Genomic DNA, 20,116 nt, shown 5'->3' with positions numbered 1-20,116 from the left:
TTTTTTTTTTTTTTTAAGGCCGCACCCCCAGCATATGGAAGTTCCCAGGCTAGGGGTTGAATCGGAGCTACAGCTGCCAGCCTACACCACAGCCACAGCAATATGGGATCCAAGCCTCATCTGTGACCTACACCACAGCTCACAGCAATGCCAGATCCTTAACCCACTGAGCAAGGCCAGGGATCAAACCTGCATCTTCACGGTTACCAGTCAGATTTGTTTTTGCTGCGCCACACAACAGGAACTCCAGGTAGTAATTAATGTGAAGTGTTAGGTGATGACCCTGGGTAGAAAGCAAAAATCATTTTCTGTTCCCTGTACCTGAAGAACTGGAGGCCCAGTCATTGCCAGTGTCCCTGTCACTGTCCCCTTCTTTAGTCTCAGCCACAGCAGAGGCTGAAGTGTTGGAGCAGGAAGCGCTGACCACGTGGTGCCTTCGCCGGCGACGCCCTGAGCACTTGGAGCGAGGGTTGTGGAGCATGGCGTACTCCTTTGCTCCTTCCTGCAGGGGACACGTCACAGTTAGGAAACAGGAATAGGCCCAGAGCCACTGTTTTGATTGCTCCCATCATTTCAAACCACCCTCTCCAACATTTCCGCTTACTTGCACCTTTACACTTTTTTTGCTCTGTACTGTTTAAGTATGACCACATGATAGCTTTTTTGTTGCTGTTGTTTTTCGTTTTTTTTTTTTTTTTGCTTTTTTAGGGCAGCACCCATGGCGTATGGAAGTTCCCAGGCAAGGGGTCTAATCAGAGCTGTAGCCACCGGCCTACACCACAGCCACAGCAACACCAGATCCGAGCCACATTTGCGACCTACACCACAGCTCATGGCAGCGCAGGATCCTTAACCCACTGAGCAAGGCCTCAGGGATGCTAGTCAGATTCGTTTCTGCTGAGCCATGATGGGAACTCCACCACGTGACAGCTTCTTCACAAATATTCTAAAGCTTACAAACTTACACCCCTTCACAAAAGAGCTATCCTATAAAATAATCTTTATAAAGATATAATCAATGCATCTATGTATCTTCAACTTTCCATTGAGCTGTATCTTAAGTTTATTTACGTGTTAGCTGTCTGGAATTTGAGAATGCATTCCCCTCTAAATGAGAAAATGATGTTCAGAGAGGGGAAGGGACATGCTTAGGGTCAGTGGCTAATTTTTCCAGAATCGGCATAAAAATCAGGGCTCCTTGTCCCCAGGCCTCATTATTCTTTACATTTTACCACATTGCCTGTTTCAATAAGAAAATATATAATCCCTGGAGTTCCCATTGTGGCTCAGTGGTAACAAACCCGACTAGTATCCATAAGGATGCGGGTTCGATCCCTGGCCTTGCTTGGTGGGTTAAAGGATCTGGCGTTGCTGTGAGCTGTGGTGTAGGTCGCAGATGTGGCTTGGATCCTGTCTTGCTGTGGCTGTGGCATGGGCCGGCAGCTGCAGCTCTGATTCAACCCCTAGTCTGGAAGCTTCCATATGCCGCGGGTGCAGCCCTAAAAAGACAAAAAAAGTATGATCCCTGAATTTGTATAATATTACTACTTAATTTTGGAACTTCCCTCCAAATCAGTATATTAAACTTGGAAGAATACTATTTCATTACTTACGGCTACATTTTTTTTAAGACCAAGTAATTATTATTATTATTATTATTTTTGTCTTTTTGCCATTTCTTGGGCTGCTGCCGTGGCATATGGAGGTTCCCAGGCTAGGGGTTGAATTGGAGCTGCAGCCACCGGCCATGCCAGAGCCACAGCAACGCGGGATCCGAGCTGCGTCTGCAACCTACACCACAGCTCATGCAACAATGGATCCTTAACCCACTGAGCGAGGCCAGGGATTGAACCCGCAACCTCATGGTTCCTAGTTGGATTTGTTAACCACTGAGCCACAATGGGAACTCCAAGACCAAGTAATTATCATTTAGCTTAATCAACTATCTTCTCATCAGAAGATTTCCAGCTGTTTCTAGCTTTGGTTCCCAAAGATTTCTAACTGTTTCTGAAAACTAAATTGACAAGGATAAAGGTTTTTACCATTACTAAGGATATTCAGAATAATACACTGTAGGCCCTTAGAGAAATTCCAAGAGAGAAGTTTTGAATTTAATTGAATATGATATCAGACACCTGTGCTACAATGTGACAAACACAGGGTTCCAGGATAACTGCTGTGAGAAGGGCAGTACCCTTTTGAGTTTCACAAATGCTGGTATGTTAATATAACACAGTGTTTAAAAAAAGAAAACCATGGAGTAAATTAAACAGCATGGACTGTGAAACTAGGTCAGAGTCTGAATTTCATCACTGCCACACCACTGACATAGTAACAAACTTGAAGCAAAATATGTAACTTTTGGAGTTTCTGCTGTGGCACGGCAGGTTAAGGGTTCAGTATTGTCTCTGCAGTGGCTTGGGTCCCTGCTAAGGTGCTAGTTCGATCCCCAGCCCAGAACAGTGGGTTAAGGATCCAGTATTGCCACGGCTGTGGCACAAGTTGCAGCTGCAGCTCAGATTCAGTCCCTGGCCTGGGAACTTCCATGTGCCACGGGTACAGCCAAAAAAACACATAAAGTGGCTGTTATAACATACAGTTTCTCCACCTCAGGATGTTGTTATAAGCATGAAAATAAGATAATTTACATTAAGGGTCAGCATAGTACTTGACACATAGGAATTAATACATACCAAGGAAAAAATATATCGTAAATCAATACATATCAAGGAAAAAATAAATCAGATAAAGTCTACTTATTCTTATGCTATTAAGAATGCTATTACGCTTTCCAGATTTTTACCCAATGGCACTCTCTACCATCTTTCCTTCTCTTATCCCACTTAAGATGGTCCCCAAAACTTGACTGTATGACCTCATTTTAATTGGGAGCAGATATTTTATCAAAGTATTTTTTCTTTACCTAAGCTCACCCGCATTGTGAAGAAAGCAAAACTGTGTCTTTCGCAAGTCCAACTGAACCTAGTCCCTTCTAGGTCTCAGTGTACTGCCTCCCCACACGAATGCAGGAGGATTTATGCTGCATAAGGTCTGTCCATCAGGGAATGGTCCCCCTGGTTGCTGACCTCACAATAAGACATCAGCACCTTCACGTGTTATTCCTCCTACATTTATGGGGGACAGCAAAGAAAATAGTATCTCATACACACACACAGCTCCAATCCAAACAATACAGTTTCAGATGCTGGACTCTGAGCAGATGACATTTAGAGCAGGAAAGATTTTGATGCTCTTCAAACCTCACTCCATAGACAAGCTTCACAGTCCTACTGCTGCAGCATCTGAGCATGCCTTAAGAGCAGAAGTCATGTTTTATCTGTGCTGTATGACCCCCAGGGTGCTAAATACTGGCTCACTTGGTTTGTATTTCCCAGGGCAGTGTCCCCCAGGGCAGAAGGCCGAGGACCATTTCCTGCTCAGTTTTCAACAAAGTTTAACAATGACAGAACATTTAAAATCATACCAGCAAAAGGAAGCAGTCTGTGCCACATGGCTCTGGCTCAATCTTGATTTCTTTGTTCTTGCGTTTATATACATTAGGGGTGGCATGAAAAGCTGGAAAACACAAAATTGTCCTGTTTCCAATGGTTCGTCCACTTGACAGGATGAGGAGGAACAAAAGTGAATCAGGGAGCTATCAGGAGAGGATTTAGATAAAAACAGCTGTTATCAAGGTACACAAAATTTAATCATTTCTAACTATTGCATTTGGAGTGGATAAGCAATGAGGTCCTGCTGTATAGCACAGGAATCTACATCCAATCACTTGTGATGGAACATGATGGAGGATAATGTGAAAAAAAGAATATATGTATATACATATATATATATATATGTAAGACTGAGTCACTTTGCTATACAGCAGAAATTGACAGAACACTTAAAACAACTATAATAAAAATCTTTTAAAATTTTTAATCATTTCTGGAAGTTTCCATTGTGGCTCAGGGTAATGAGCCCGACTATATCCATGAGGATGTAGGTTCGAACCCTGGCCTCGTTCCATGGGTTAAGGACCCGGTGTTGCCATGAGCTGTGGTGTAGGCTGCAGATGTAGCTTGGATTCTGCATTGCTGTGGCTGTGATATAGGCCAGCAGCTGTAGCTGTGATTTGACCGATAGCCTGGGAACCTCCATATGCTGCACATTTGGTCTCATAAAGCAAAAAAAACCCAAAAAACAAAAAAAAACCCACACCATTTCTGACATCAATACAATTCTTCCAAAGCTAGGAGGTACTTGGGGACAATTATGTTGCTGGTTATTCTGTTCTGACCATGCAAAGCACATTTCACTATAACTGAACAAGAGAACATAGAACTGGCCCTTTATAAAACCATCATCAGATCAGAGGCTTGGAACTCTATACGATAAACTAAAACAAACAGAAAGAAATGGTGGCTAGGGATGGAAAACAGGAGAGTCTTTCAGAGTAGCCCCACTCACGATGAAGGAAGCAGTCGTATTTAAAGCAGCGCCGGCAGAAAAGTGTGTGGAAGGAGTGCAGAGACTGCTCCCGCTGCACGGACTTGGCATTGGGGCCATCAATGTTGGGGGTGCACTGAGGGGGAAGAGCGTTGGGGTCTGACATCTCTGTGAGTTCTCGATACCTAGTTAAGAGAAGAGAAAGAAGGGTTCCTTCAAAGGGAATGTCTCCCCTGAGAAAATGCAGACTGAGCCCCAACAGTCACCCAGGACCTGTCTGCCAAGGGAGGATGAGCATTTTCTACGAGTCTTGTTTTGCTTTTGTTTTTGTTTTTTATGGCCACACCCATGCCACATGGAGATTCCCAGGCGAGGGGTCGAATCGGATCTGCCACTGCTGGCCTAGGCCACAGCCATAATAGCAATGCAGGATCCGAGCCAAGTCTGGGACCTCTACAGGTCTTATTGAGGACGGAACGGTGGCTAACCCAGTGAGTACACCACTGCAGTTATGCTGGGCTGGCTGTACGCCTGAAAGTAAGGGGAGGGTAAGAGTGCTGGATTAACTCTCCAGAAAAGTGGTTAAAATCTTAAAAACGTCTCTGCCCAGATTTACTCAAAAGCCAACAAACGATGGCCCTTAATATGGGAACGGACATTCAGAGGTAATCAGCGGTGTGGGCAAATCATAACGCACTTACCATAAACAAGGCTTTTTATTAACCAAAACCAAGCTTGTGAGAAAGTTTTGCCAGGTACTCTATGCGGCCTCTGGGGGCCGTCCTCGTTACCTCTCCTTCATGTCATCCGGGACGCCGTTCTCAGGGAACATGGAGGCGATCGCACTGAAGATCATGTCGTTTGGGAACTGCTTCTTGGAACTCTTTTTGTTGCCTGAATTGGAAATGATAAAAAGCCCCTGAGGGCAACAACCAGAACAGGCACACAAAGCTTTTGGATCTTTCTCCTTTCGTCACAGCATTTTGATGAGAGCTGCTCTGTAACCTAACCATTGACTATTTAGGAATACATACGGAAGCTCAGTGCTACCTGGATCTCTTTAATAGCCTACAGGTAAATAAGGAACTCAGAGTGATCTACATGTTAACCACAAAATCTATGTTCTAAGATAGAATCTGGAGGTGAAGCCAGAAGTTTCATGGAGAGATCTGAGTACAGAAGAACTCCACCGTAATGCTGACGCTGAAGAACAAGACCGATTCTCTAACTCTGTTATAACAAGAGAGAGAGAGAGAGACACTGTGTCTCTGGACATATACTATAACTAAATTAAATGAAGAGTATAATTAAACGTGAAATTAATTGAACAGTTAGCATGGGAAAGTGTTCATGATGTCAGATGAAATAAAAAGGGATATAAAATGATGTATGTGTATACACACATAAATGTGGCACTATACCAATATATGCATGTTGATTTACATATATACTTGAAAAAATTGATATATAACACTGTATACATTTTAGGTGAACATATATATGTGTATATACTTACATTTTTTAAGTCTAGAAGGAATATTAATATTGGTTATTTCTAGGTAGCAAGATAATAGGGTAATTTGGTTTCTTCTTTATAACTATCCGTATTTTCTAAACACACAATTTTTTTTTTTTTGGTTGCACCTGTGGCCTGTGGAAGTTCCTGGGCCAGGGATCAAACCCGAGCTGCAGCTGTGACCTGAGCTGCTGCGGAGATAACACGGATCTTTAACCCATTTTCCCACAGTGGTAACTCCCAAACACACGATTTTTATGATTAGAAATGAACAATGATTATTCTCTAAGTTCTCCTACTTTCCTCTTCAGCCAGGTCACGGTTATCTTAAGCCATGAGTCAATGAACATGTTTTCCTTTTAAATGGCCCAATGAGAAATACCAATAGCCTTTAATAAGCAATAAAGCTCTTGTGTGTTTGCCTCCTCACCTCTCCCTGTCACTTTCAAGTGGAATAAGGAAGTCGTGCTATTCACCTTCAATAGCATGTCGTTTTCGCTTTCTCGTTACTGGCAGATCTTCTTTGCTGTCATCTTGCTTTCCATCTGAGTTGTCATTGTGCCCGTCCTCCTCCTCATCCGAGTATTGATTCAGAGCATCTACCAACTCCAGGAAAACAGCATCACTAATCAGCACAGAGCCAGGAATCATCTCTGAAACATAAGAATTAGATGGATGAGCAGTGGTTATTTCACCCTCTATTCATCCTCCTGGGAAGGTTTTCCTGTATTCACTCCTGAGGCCCAGATAGATAACATGTGTATATTTTTATATAGACAACCAGGGAATTGCAATAATTTGATTGGCTCTTACAACTGCAACAGTTCAGCTGGCTAGAGTGGGGAATCCAGTTCTGGACTTCATTCTTTCATTCTTTCTAGGGGCTTCACTTCCTCAGTAATATATCAACCTGTATTTACGGCCCCAAAATCTCGTAGAACTGTGCCAACAATACAAATGTGACAGAGAAAGAGTGATAAAAGTGAAAATGTACCTGGTTTTGCTATCCAGAGGTCAACAGTGATTCTCTAAATCAAAAGACAGCACTTTTTTCTAAAATCATACTACATACTACGACTTAGGATAAAGACTCTGACACTAGGGGGCGCTGTGTATAAATAATGTATTTGAACAGCATGACACCACCACCCGGTTTGTCAAAAGAGCAGGAGAGGCTGCTGGTTTGCAAATCCATAGAGAGGCCCTCTGCATCTTCTCCCTTCTTACATGCTGACAGCTTTCTCTAAAACTACAGCTGAATACAAACAACTTGCTTTTGAAATTGTGCATAAACCCCTATGTCTCTTTTTGCTTTAGTCTCCTAGGCCCTCCCCAGTCACAAAAAGGCTGACTCAAGAATTAATGATGGAGTTCCTGTCATGACTCAGCAGGAACGAACCTGACTAGTATCCATGAGGACGTTGGTTTGATCCCTCGCCCCGCACAGTGGGGTAAGGATCCAGCGCGGACATGAGCTGTGGTGTAGGTTGCAGAAGGCTTGGATCCTGTGTTGCTGTGGCACAGGCCAGCAGCTGGAGGTCCGATTAGATCCCTAGCCTGGGAACTTCCGTATGCCATGGGTGCAGCCTTAAAAAGAAGAAAAACAGGAGTTCCCGTTGTGGCTCAGTGCTAATGAATCCGACTAGTATCCATGAGGTTGAGGGTTCGATCCCTGGCCTCGCTCAGTTGGTTAAGGATCCGGCATTGCTGTGAGCTGTGGTGTAGGTTACAGATGTGTCTCAGATCTCTCATTGCTGTGGCTGTGGCCTAGGTTGGCAGCTACAGCTTGGATTTGACCCCTAGCCTGGGAACTTCCATAGGCCTCAGCTGCAGCCCTAAAAAAGGCAAAAGGAGGAAAAAAAAAAGGACAAAAACCAAAATTTAACTGGGGTACTTTTAATATAAACATTTTTACTCTCAGTCATGTGATGACATTGAAATATTCTTCCCTGTGTACACCATGAAGAAGCAGATAAAAGTAAGATGAGGATGCACAAACAAGAGGTACCATCCTATCAAAGTTTTCTCAAAGAGCCCAGCCCTACTACCTTCTTCACCATGGACTTTGCCATCGTAGTTATTGATCAGCTCCTCAATGAAAGTCTCATCTTCTTCCTTCACCTCATCGCCCATGTAGGGAATATTGCACAAAACGGTCTCATCTTCTACCTGAAATCAAACCAGATGTGATTCATTCCATGAAGCCACTGTGCATCTCCTCTTTCTTCTTTAAAGAACCTTTGCTGAGACTTTTTTTGCCAGTTAAATCTCCTGAAGATGCCTTTTGTTACACAGTTAACTGCACTCGAAAGACTGGCCATTTTGTTTTGCCAACAACATCTCACATGGAAGAGGATGATGCTACTCTTAGAAGAAAAGAAAAAAAGTCAGTTTTACAACTTGAGAATATTAACCACTAAATGTTAAGCTGGATACTAACAATGGTATTTCCACCAACACCTAGAATTGGATTTATTTTTCACAGTGATCCCATCGATTACATCATTTTACCCAACAAATATCATTGTGAAATAGGTACAAATACCACGTAAACTACAGTCTAAAAGGTGTTCAATTCTAATTCTTCTCATAAGTAGAGAGACCGATAAATGACAAGGAAGGCTTCCAGGAGTATAATCTGAAATATAACTGGAATATTTAGAACAGAAACTGTCTACCATAAACTGTCTGTATATTCAAAAACTAACTTCCTGTAATCATTATAAAAAATTATGATTATAATTCATGTCACTCACACTCAGTGGAAACCTAAAGTCAGCTACAGTATGAGCCATGTATAGTTTCTGGCAATAAACAATACTAATGGAATTTGGTTTTTTTTTTTTTTTGGTTTGGTTCAGCAGAGAATACAATCATTCTTAGATCTCCAACTATCAAGTAAAGTTATCCTGAAGTTTTATTCTAAGAGATGAATATAAACCTATATCCTATTCCAGTCAGCAGAACTGCTCTCTGTCACCAGGCATGATAAGCAATGGCAGTATTTAAAGAGGACTGATTATCAGAACCACAAACAATCCTAGTAGGAGTCAGCATAAAGGCCCAGATGAAAGGATTGTAGGTCCAAGTGTGCCTCTGTTATCTCAGCTGCTTTCATAGCATCTTGCCTTTAGGGGATTAAGAAAGGATTGCTCCATCAGCAGGGAGTTGTCAACCTGCTTAAGTGTCTGATTTAGACTGCATTTAACGGCACATAATTGGGCCAAGGTAGTAAGGGAAAATTGGAGTCTTGCCCAGCCTCTTTCATTCAAAAAAGAACCAGCATCAATTCGCAAGCATACTTCAGAGAACACAAAATATAACAAGTTAGAGCAACTTGCAACATGTGTTTTTTAGAGTAAATAAATTACAAAAACATTCTGCCCTGCATGTCCAAGCTTTGTTAAGTATATCCTGACAATCTTTACCCTAAGAGGAGGGCCAGCACAACAACATTAAAAAAAGAAAAAATCATTCAGTTTAAACAATCACCATGGTGCTTTCAATACATACCATAAAGTTCTGCTGAAGAGGGGACCAGGAATACATAATGGGAACCAATGCAACTGTGTTCAGAGACCTCATTAACATATGCTGGCTTGCAAATCCCGGGAAAATGCTCTCTATGGTACACTGAAATATAAGCAATGACATGGAGACGGAAAGGCAAGCATAAAACCCAAGAGAGAATCAGCGTTTCCTTCCAAAATAATCCCCGGAGGCTTCTAATTCTTACAAACCAAGAAGCTGAGGGTTTTGTAACAATCAGCTCCTAAAAGGAACCCCTCGACTGCAAACCTGCAGAAAGCAGGAACCGTCTCTTATTCACCCTCCAATCCTCTACGGAGTCCAGCACAGTGCCTCCCACACTCAACTGAGTTTATTTCAATCTAAAACTGTTGGTTTCCTTGGGCTGTACACAACAGCAAAGGGCCTCTGAGAGTCCTAGGAGATGAGGAGGAAGTCAAGGAAGTTTGCCTGAAGACCTAAACTTTAAGACAGGCGACATCAACATAGCTGCATAGGTGACGGGAACAGCAGCGGGAAGCAAAGTAGTATGGAAATTACCGTCACATTCTGCTTTGGGAAAGAAAACTGCTCTCAAGACACTACACCTGTTTTTTTTATATTTTAAAAATATTATCTCTATAAGAAACTGTCCGTTATCCATGGCATTCCTTTTCCAATTTCAAAGTAGCTAAGGCACCAAAAAGGCACAAAAAAAACCACGTTGCTTTGAAGCTGGTATACAGAGCCCAGGAGAAAAGACAGTAAATATCTTGTTCTTCCATTAAAAATTCATGATTATACTCATTAACTGAGGAGAACAGATGAATAGTTACACATTTATCATCCCAGTTAGCCCAACTTGACTATAATGGCTATATCCATTATTCTTATTTTCTAATAAATCACAAATACAGGAAAAAAAACTCTCAAGTCCAAAGAAGAGAGGAAGGCTGAGTTTAGACACTGGAAGTACCTTTTTGAGAAAAGGATGCCCACTCACGGGCTTCATCAACTGAACAGGTTGGACACGAAGCTTCTTCCATTCTTCATTGAGGATCTGGGTTTTTTCTTGAACTTTTGCAAAATTTGCTACATATAGAGCCTAGGAGAGCCAAGGAAAAATGTGTTAGGATTTCAAGATAAGAATTAAAAAAAAAAAAAAAAGGAGTTCCTGTTGTGGCACAGTGGAAATGAATCTGACTAGGAATCATGAGGTTGTGGGTTCGATCTCTGGCCTCAATCAGTGGGTTAAGGATCTGGCATTGCGGTGAGCTGTGGTGTAGGTCACAGACGCTCAGATCCTGTGTTGCTGTGTCTGTCGTTTAGGCCGGCAGTTGTAGCTCTGATTCGACCCCTAGCCTGGGAACTTCAATATGTTGCAGGTGCGACCCAAAAAGGCAAAAAAAAAAAAAAAAGAATTAAAAAAAACCCAACCCCTCCATATTGGATCCATACGTAAAATATTCACTTCAGAAATATTTTTACCTTTGCACCCATATTTGCCTGAAGCCGTTTAAGCTGCCGAAGTCGCATGTATTCAGATTTAACTTTTCTCTTCCAGTATGTGATACATTTGGAAGTTGGGGGATTTTGTATATCCATTTTGCTATAATATAAGAGAGAGAGATGAGAAATAGCATTTTACTGCCTGGAAATGAAGCATTCCTCAAATGCAAATAAACATGATCAGCTATCTTTCGTTCCTATTACACTTATCCATATAAACAAAGATTAAATTAAAGAACCCACATCCATAAGTTCAACACAAAGTTTCAATTAAAAAAAGATTTCATATCAGCAATTCCTGGTCTGAGTGCCTACTAGTTTAGCCTCTGTCCTCCTGTGGTACCTTGTTTTCAATTTAGCTCTCAAGAGTTTCTTTCACTGATATTTAGAAACTTTGATTACTTGGAAATTTGGAAGCCTACTCATAAACTTGATTAAGAAAAATGTTTAGGTGCTCCTGTTGTGGCTCAGCAGAAACGAATCTCACTAGGAACCATGAGGTTGCAGGTTCAATCCCTGGCCTCAATCAGTGGGTTAAGGATCCAGTGTTGCTGTCACCTGTGGTGTAGGTCACAGACACAGCTCGGATCTGGCATTGCTGTGGCTGTGGTACAGGCCGGTAGCTGTACCTCCAACTAGACCCCTAACCTGGGAACCTCCATATGCCGTGGGTGGGGCCCTAAAAGCAAAAAAAAAAAAAAAAGAGAGAGAGAGAGAGAGAGAGAAAATGTTTAGCAAAAATCAAGTTAATATCAAAGAGTTTCATGGAAAGACCTACCCACGCTATAAAACTGTAAACTGCCTAAATCTACGACATGCCTAGCAAGAAAGGTCAGATACGACAATAGCATAATCTTATCTCTAAGACACATGGAAATATATAACCCTGCAAATCACTGTTTGTTTGAATTTAGGTTCACAGTTTTAAAGAAGTACTTACTGGAGTTCCCGTCCTGGCTCATCGGTAACAAGCCCAACTAGTATCCATGAGGATGTGGGTTCCATCCCTGGCCTCACTCAGTGGGTTAGGGATCCAGCATTGCTGTGAGCTGTGGTGTAGGTCGAAAATACAGCTTGGATCCCATGCTGCTGTGGCTGAGCTGTGGTGTAGGCAGGCAGCTGCAGCTCCGATTCGACCCCTAGCCTGGGAACTTCCATGTGCCACAGGTGTGGCCTTAAAAAGACCAAAAAAAAAACCCAAAAACCAAAAACCAAAAACCAAAAAACAAAAAAACCAAACTGGAGTACTTATGGTACCATACTCTACCTACCTTATAGAATGCAAGGCAAAGTGTAGAGTTTTATAAGTGTCTTCTGTTCTTCAGAGGAATGGCAAGACTCAAAGGCAAAACAAATGCTCAGCTTTTCAAGAGAAGAGACAGCAGTTTTAAGTCAGTGGAACATACTTAGACCTTGACACCCTCAGTAGGATGCTCCCTAAGAACAATGAAGACTTTGAGGTCTCTGCTACCTCTATAGCAGGTAATTCAGGTCCTGATAATGCCTGACAGCATTTGAGAAGGTCGCTTTATTTTATTTAATTTGATCCTTCCAGTCATACTTACAAATATCGTCTCACAATTACCAAGTGTGCTTTTCCGAACCAATTTCCAGGCTCAGCTAGCAGGCCCATCAATTATTTTAGAGAAAGAACAAATATTAAGTACATGAAAAAAAAATGAATAAAATCTACAGGGGTGTATTTTTACTCTATATCAACTACTTGGGTTTCCTGGAGAATTAATTCTATTCATTTTACCTAACCTTTTAAATTTCTAAAAACATTATAAGGAGCTATGAAGAGCCAAAATTTGAAACAAAGCTAGAGTTTAGAAGCATTTAAAAATTACCTGTTTTCACCCATTAGAAATGATAGCACATGTGGCTCTGGCGTAGGCCGGTGGCTACAGCTCCGATTCAACCCCTAGCCTGGGAACCTCCATATGCCGCGGGAGTGGCCCAAGAAATAACTAAAAAAAAAAGACAAAAAAAAAAAAGAAAAAGAAATGATAGCACAGACAAGAAAACAGCAAAATGTGGCCCACTGTCACATATATGCCACAATCAGATCATGACTATAATATCTCATGCAACTAGACTTTAAGAGGACTGTATCTGAATGTTTTATTTGATAAGCCAAGTGGATTGGTGTAATGCTATGGGTATTTTTTTGGGGGGGTTGTCTTTTTTTAGGGCCGCAGCCATGGCATATGGAGATTCCCAGGCTAGGGGTCTGATTGGAGCTGTAGCCACCAGCCTATACCACAGCCACAGCAATGCCAGATCTGAGCTGAGGCTGCGACCTATACCACAGCTCACCGCAATGCTACATCCTTAACCCACTGATAGAAGCCAGGGATCAAACTCGCAACCTCATGGTTCCTAGTCGGATTCGTTTCCCCTGCGCCATGATGGGAACTCCAGCGTAATGCTATGTTAATCCCCCCTTAGAGGATAAATAAAGGAAGGATGGGATAGCAAAGAAACAGACAGATGCACTGTTTATTGTTAACTCAATCAAGTGATTCAGCTCTTAAAAACAGAATTCCCTGTGAGTTAAATATTCTTTTTGTGGGAAGGGAATGAAACACCACCATGATCTAAGAATTTGAATCCCAGAGTGCTAAAGTGCTGGATTATAAAGTTAAGCAGGGAGTTCCCATTTTGGCACAGCGGAAATGAATCGACATAGTATCCATGAAAATGCAGGTTTGAGCCCTGTCCTCTCTCAGTGAGTCGAGGATCCATCATTGCCATGAACTGCGGTGTAGGTCGCAGACGTGGCTCAGATCCTCCGTTGCTGTGGCTGTGGCTGTGGCTAGGCCAGCAGCTGTAGCTCCAATTCAACCCCTAGCCTGGCAACTGCCATATGCTGCAGGTGTAGTCCTAAAAAAAAAAGTAAAAAAAATTAAGTAGACCTGAATTTCCAAGAAATTATTGCATTATCTTCCTCTGACATCTTTTAGTACTTCTCATTCCTCTAAGGAATGGCGGCCAAATGATGGACTCTTCATTTCTGAATGAAAAAACTATTTAAGAACATACACCCCACTCACATATAATGTTAAGTATCTGCTTATATAATTTCTCTTCTGAACAGGCTTAATAATAGCTTCTTCAGGAAATGAAAATACTGTTCAAATCTGGGACAAAACTGCCTCCTTAAGATGGAGGCTCTTGCTCTACTGGCTGAACTAGCCAGAGGCTTCTTCACAAAGCTGCCTCCCTCAGAAACCTTAGGTTACCCTTATCAAGACCCAAATGACTCAAATGCTTTAGATTACAACTCAGCCACACATCATAATCTCTTTTAAAAAAATTGGGGGAGTTCCTGTCGTTGCGCAGTGGTTAACGAATCTGACTAGGAACCATGAGGTTGCGGGTTCGGTCCCTGCCCTTGCTCAGTGGGTTAACGATCCGGCGTTGCCGTGAGCTGTGGTGTAGGTCGCAGATGCAGCTCGGATCCCGCGTTGCTGTGGCTCTGGCGTAGGCCGGTGGCTACAGCTCCGATTAGACCCCTAGCCTGGGAACCTCCCATGTGCCGCAGGAGCGGCCCAAGAAATGGCAAAAAGACAATAAATAAATAAATAAATAAGTAAATACAATTGGTTTTGGGGAATTCCCTGGTGGCTCAGTGGGTTAAGGAGCCATCATTGTCACTGCTGTGGTGCAGGTTAGATCCCTGGCCCCGGAACTTCCACATGACACAGGTGCAGCCAAAAAGATGGTTTTGAACTTCAATCCCACTCCTTTTGGAATTCACTTCCCTTTTTGAAATAGTAAGCTTAGGGCAGGTTGCTCCATCCATTTAAAAAACTGGAGATCATGGATTTCCCGTCATGGCGCAGTGGAAATAAATCCGACTAGGAACCATGAGGTTGTGGGTTCCATCCCTGGCCTTGCTCAATGGGTTAAGGAACCAGTGTTGCCGTGAGCTGTGGTGTAGGTCGCAGGCGAGGCTTGGATCCCGTGTTGCTGTGGCTCTGGCATAGGCTGGTGGCTACAGCTCTGATTAGACCCTTAGCCTGGGAACCTCTATATGCTGCGGGAGCGGACCTAGAAAAGACAAAAAGACAAAAAAAAAGGAATTATAGGAGTTCCCATTGTGGCTTATCAAGTTAAGAACTCCACTAGTATCCATCAGGATGCAGGCTCAATCCCTGGCCTTGCTCAGTGGGTTAAGGATCCAGTGTTGCTGTGAGTTGTGGTGTAGTCACAGACGTGGCTTGGATCTGGCATTGCTGTGGCTGTGGTACCAGCTGGAAGCTGCTGCTCTGATTTGACCCTTAGCCTGGGAACTTCCATATGCTATCCTGAAAAACAGGCGCAGCCCTAAAAAGCAAAAAAAAGGGGAAGGTTATAATTAAAATATAATTTTGTACAGTCTATCAAAAGAGATGATAGTAAACACACCACAAGAGTCTAACAATTAATGGCACTATTTCTTTTAACATGGGATCTGAGCCGCATCTTTGAACTATACCACAGCTCACAGCAACACTGGATCCTTAACTCACTGAGCGAGGCCAGGGCCCAAACCCACATCCTCATGGATACTAGTCGGATTTGTTTCTGCTCAGCCTCAATGGGAACTCCCTTAATGACACTATTTCTAGTGCTTTATTTGGCCAGGGTAGTACACACATATACATGAAAATGTCATTGAGTCTTAACCAATCATGATGTATAATAAGCCACACTTCCTCCTTGTACAATTAAAGTGCTATCTTAATCTCTTTTGACCATGAGCCAGTATCTACTTTGCTTGGCTTTTTACTGGGTCTTCAATGTCTCTAGAAGTTTGTTTGGCAGCTGGACATACACCCTAAAGAGAGTATGAGGAAGGTGAGACATGTTGTGTGGAACAAATAGGTATGATTAAAATAAACACCAGAAACGCAGCCATAAGATGGGTTCTCATAGCTAACCAACAACTACCACTTCAAAGATTTTTATTTTTTTTTTGTCTTTTTGCCATTTCTTGGGCCGGTCCTGCGGCATATGGAGTTTCCCAGGCTAGGGGTCTAATCGGAGCTGTAGCCACCAGCCTACGCCAAAGCCACAGCAACGTGGGATCTGAGCCGCATCTGCAACCTACACCACAGCTCACGGCAACGCCGGATCCTTTAACCCACTGAGCAAGGCCAGGGACCGAACCCGCAACCTCATGTATCCTAGTCGAATTCATTAACCACTGCACCACAACGGGAACTCCCAAAGATTTTTTTTTTTTTTAAAGGCCAAGAAACAAACAAAATTCAGCATTCACTAGAACAGATTTGCAGAAATGGGTTCATTCATTGCAGGCAAAGGAAGTGGCAGACAAAAATTTTCACCTTTACTATACTAGATCTATGGGGGGGTGGCATGCCCATGGTATACGGAAGTTCCTGGGCACACGAGCAACCCAAGCTGCTGCAATGACAATGCCGGATCCTTAACCCACTGTGCCACAAGAGAATTCCTTACTTTCTCTTCTATAACAAATAATTTTATTAACCAGCAGGCTAAGTAAGGCTTTGGAAGTGGATAGCACTGCAGATTCTTAAGTTTTCCATCTCAGTCTTTCCTGTTCAGCTCAGTGAAGCTGAAACATGAACAGAAGGGGTGACCTGTCTTCTGCAAAGAGCTTTAGTAACACACAGTTGAATCATTCTGGTGATTACCAATTTCATTAACATTTCCACTAAAATCAGCTCTGTGGCTAGGTATGCGGCCTGATAGATTCTTTAACTAGGATCTATTAAGCACATTTTTAATCTATATTCTATTTTTGCTATTAGTTTGAGCTTCTGGGCACTATACCCATAGAAAGAATCTTACTGCAGTTCCCTTTGTTGTTCATCGGTAATGAATCTGACTAGTATCCATGAGGATGTGGGTTCAATTCCTGGCCCAGCTCAGTGGGTTAAGGATCTGGGGTTGCCATGAGCTGCAGTGTAGGTCACAGACAAGGCTCCGATCTGGCATTGCTGTGGCTGTGGTGTACGCCAGCAGCTGCAGCTCCAATTCAACCCATAGCTTGGCAACTTCCATATGCCACAGGTTTGGCCCTAAAAAGAAAAAGAAAAGAAAAAAAACTAAGAATCTCACTAACAGGAAACCGTGACCCTGAATTCTTAAGATAAAATGATAGCATTAATGTCTTCTAGTTACTTCCCTAAGAGAATCAGGTCATGTGCAATGGAGACAACGGGAGTAAAAATCAAAGCAGGATTAGTTTTTATGAGGGCCAAAGGAAAATGCTGGCACATAGGATGTACAACGCTGATTCAGAAAATTAAAGGAATCTCCTAAGGGTCTAGAGCCCTACCGTGGCTGGTTCTACATTACACTAGCACAAAGCTTAATATTTACTGACTGCTTCTTATCATTCAGTAAAACAAGAATTTTAAGTGATTCCATTTTGAATCAAATTTTTAGGGCTGCTCCCATGGCATATGGAGGTTCCCAGGCTAGGGGGTGAATCAGAGCTGGAGCTGCCAGCCTATGCCACAGCAACAAGGGATCCGCGCCTCGTCTCTGACCTACACCACAGATCATGGCAATGCCGGATCGTCAACCCACTGAGCAAGGCCAGGGAATGAACCCGAGTCCTCATGGCCAAGTAACAGTATTCCAGTATGTGTGTTTACACATATATATAACCTTCTTTATCCATTCCTCTGTTGATGGACACTTAAGTTGTTTCCATATCTTAACTATTGTAAATAATGCTGCTTTGAACACTGGGGGAGCATATGGAAGTTGCCAACTATTTCTGAATTAATGTTTTTATTTTCTTCGAATAAATACCCAGGAGTGGAACTGCTGGACTGTATGGCAGTTTTATTTTTATTTTTATTTTTTTTTATTTTTATTTTTTGTCTTTTGTCTTTTTTGTTGTTGTTGTTATTATTGCTATTTCTTGGGCCGATCCTGCGGCATATGGAGGTTCCCAGGCTAGGGGTTGAATCGGAGCTGTAGCCACCGGCCTACGCGCCAGAGCCACAGCAACGCGGGATCCGAGCCGCGTCTGCAACCTACACCACAGCTCACGGCAACGCCGGATCGTTAACCCACTGAGCAAGGGCAGGGACCGAACCCGCAACCTCATGGTTTCTAGTCAGATTCGTTAACCACTGCGCCACGACGGGAACTCCATTATTTTTAATCTTCTAAGGAACCTCCATGCTGTTTTCCATAGTGGCTGTACAAATTTACATTCCCACCAACAGGGCACCAAGGTTCCCTTTTCTTCATATCCTCACCAGCATTTGCTATCCTCTTGTCTTTTTGGTAATAGCTACTTTAACAAGAGTGAGGTGGTAGCTCACTGTGTGGTTTTGATTTGCATTTCGCTGATGATTAGTGATAATGAGCATCTTTTATGTGACTGTTGAGCATCTGTAAGTCTTTGGGAAAATGCCTATTTTGGTCCTCTGTCTTGTTTTTTTCTCGTTTCTCTGTAGTTTAACTATCTATATAAAAATGTACTTATGTTTTTATTTTTTATTTTTTGGCTGCACCCACAGCATGCGGTAGTTCCAGAACCAGGGATCAAACCCGAGCCACAGCAGTGACAGCACCAGATCCCTGACCTGTTGAGCCACTGAAAACTCCCTGTAATGCATTGGTTTTTCTTTGTTCTTCCCTTCCTGGTTTTTTGTTTGTTTGTTTGTTTGTTTTGGTCTTTTTAGGGCCTTACCCTCGACATATGGAGGTTCCCAGGCTAGGGGTCTAATCAGAGCTGTTGCTGCTGGCCTAGGCCAGAGCCACAGCAACACCAGATCCAAGCCACGTCTGCAACCTAACCAAGCTCACAGCAACGCTGGATCTTTAACCCACCGAGCAAGGCCAGGGATCAAACCCACAACCTCATGGTTCCTAGTTGGATTCGTTTCTGCTGCGCCACAACGGGAACTCCTCTTCCCTTTCTTTTTAAGGCCACACCTGGCAACATATGGAAGTTCCTGGGCCAGGGGTCAAATCAGACCCACATCTGCAACTTCTGCTGAAGCTTGTGGCAACACCAGATCCTTAGCCCACTGAGCAAGGCCAGGGATCGAACCCGAATCCTCGCAGAGACATTGTCAGGTCTTTAACCCACTAAGCCACAGCAGGAAATGTGTTTTTAGTGTTGTTTGTTTAATGTAATGTTTTTTGTTTTTTCAGGATTTTCTTTGTCTTTTTAGGGCCGCACCCGCAGCATATGGAAGTTCCCAGGCTAGGAATTGAAATCGGAGCTGTAGCTGCCGGCCTACTCCATTGCCACAGCAATGCCAGATCCAAGCCGAGTCTGCAACCTACACATCTCACAGCAACGCTAGATCCTTAACCCACCAAGCAAGGCCAGGGATCAAACCTGAGTCCTTGTGGATGCTAGTCAGATTTGTTTTCACTGAGCCACGAGGGAACTCCTGTAATGTGTTTTCAGTATTGCTGCCACAAACCTTTTTTGGGAAGTAGCTAGACAACAAAGTAGAAACTGCTCTTTCTTTTTTTTTTTTTTTTTTTTTTTGGGACTGCACTGGCAGCATATGGAAATTCCCAGGCTAGGGGCAGAATCAGAGCTACAGCTGCTGGCCTATGCCACAGCCACATTAGTGCTGCGCCACCAAGGAAACTCCCTAGAAACTTTTTAAACTGACTACAAGATAGGAAAAAGATATACTTAGTGAAATAAATTGTTACATGTTTCACATAAGGCACAAATCAAGGGGAGGAATTGTTACCCAGAGAACTAAGGAAGCCAGATTTCTGATGTCAAGAAATAAAGAGACAAAAATAATATTCTGAATAACCTTTTTACAGGCATGCTAATTCAAAGGCAAATATAAGAGAAACGAGTCCAACTACATTTTCTCTCCTTTAACCCTTCTCACGAAAGTCTTCTTGGGAATAAAATTTCCATTTTTTCATCCTAGGCTCCTAATTCTAGCACTGCTTCAAAGAGAATTAGAGTAACAGCATAATGAAAAAGTCATTTCCACCTCAGGAAGTTTTAAAGTTCTCTCTCAACATCAAATTCTCTGATTGGCCTACAAGTACTCTACCAATTGGCCTATCTAGGATCCAGATTGCCCAACTCCCAGTCCCAGAGATCTTCCCACTATTTATTCTACAAATATGTATTGAGCATCTGCCCTACACCTGGCA

At 42.7% G+C, this 20,116-nt stretch overlaps 1 protein-coding gene across 3 annotated transcripts in view; it reads right to left on the bottom strand.

The window, feature by feature from the left end:
* The window catches only part of EZH1 (enhancer of zeste 1 polycomb repressive complex 2 subunit), a 34,110-nt gene that overhangs the window by 12,239 nt on the left and 1,755 nt on the right, over nucleotides 1-20,116 (bottom strand). For 2 of the 3 annotated variants that reach the window (XM_047757516.1, XM_047757514.1), the window contains exons 2-11: nucleotides 12,250-12,340; nucleotides 10,958-11,078; nucleotides 10,446-10,574; nucleotides 9,476-9,595; nucleotides 8,011-8,131; nucleotides 6,439-6,615; nucleotides 5,238-5,340; nucleotides 4,468-4,631; nucleotides 3,485-3,576; nucleotides 322-502 (exon numbers count right to left, since the gene is read on the bottom strand). In XM_047757516.1, the coding sequence (XP_047613472.1) occupies nucleotides 322-502; nucleotides 3,485-3,576; nucleotides 4,468-4,631; nucleotides 5,238-5,340; nucleotides 6,439-6,615; nucleotides 8,011-8,131; nucleotides 9,476-9,595; nucleotides 10,446-10,574; nucleotides 10,958-11,074 (1,204 nt within the window). In that variant the 5' untranslated portion in view covers nucleotides 11,075-11,078; nucleotides 12,250-12,340. The remainder of the gene's footprint in view (nucleotides 1-321; nucleotides 503-3,484; nucleotides 3,577-4,467; nucleotides 4,632-5,237; nucleotides 5,341-6,438; nucleotides 6,616-8,010; nucleotides 8,132-9,475; nucleotides 9,596-10,445; nucleotides 10,575-10,957; nucleotides 11,079-12,249; nucleotides 12,341-20,116) is intronic. The other variant, XM_047757515.1, reaches the window with a different exon arrangement.

This window comes from Phacochoerus africanus, chromosome 14, assembly GCF_016906955.1.
Source record: "Phacochoerus africanus isolate WHEZ1 chromosome 14, ROS_Pafr_v1, whole genome shotgun sequence".
Classification (NCBI taxonomy): Eukaryota; Metazoa; Chordata; class Mammalia; order Artiodactyla; family Suidae; genus Phacochoerus; species Phacochoerus africanus.
Note: the sequence above shows the minus strand (reverse complement) of the source record. Positions and strands in the feature narration are given on the sequence as shown.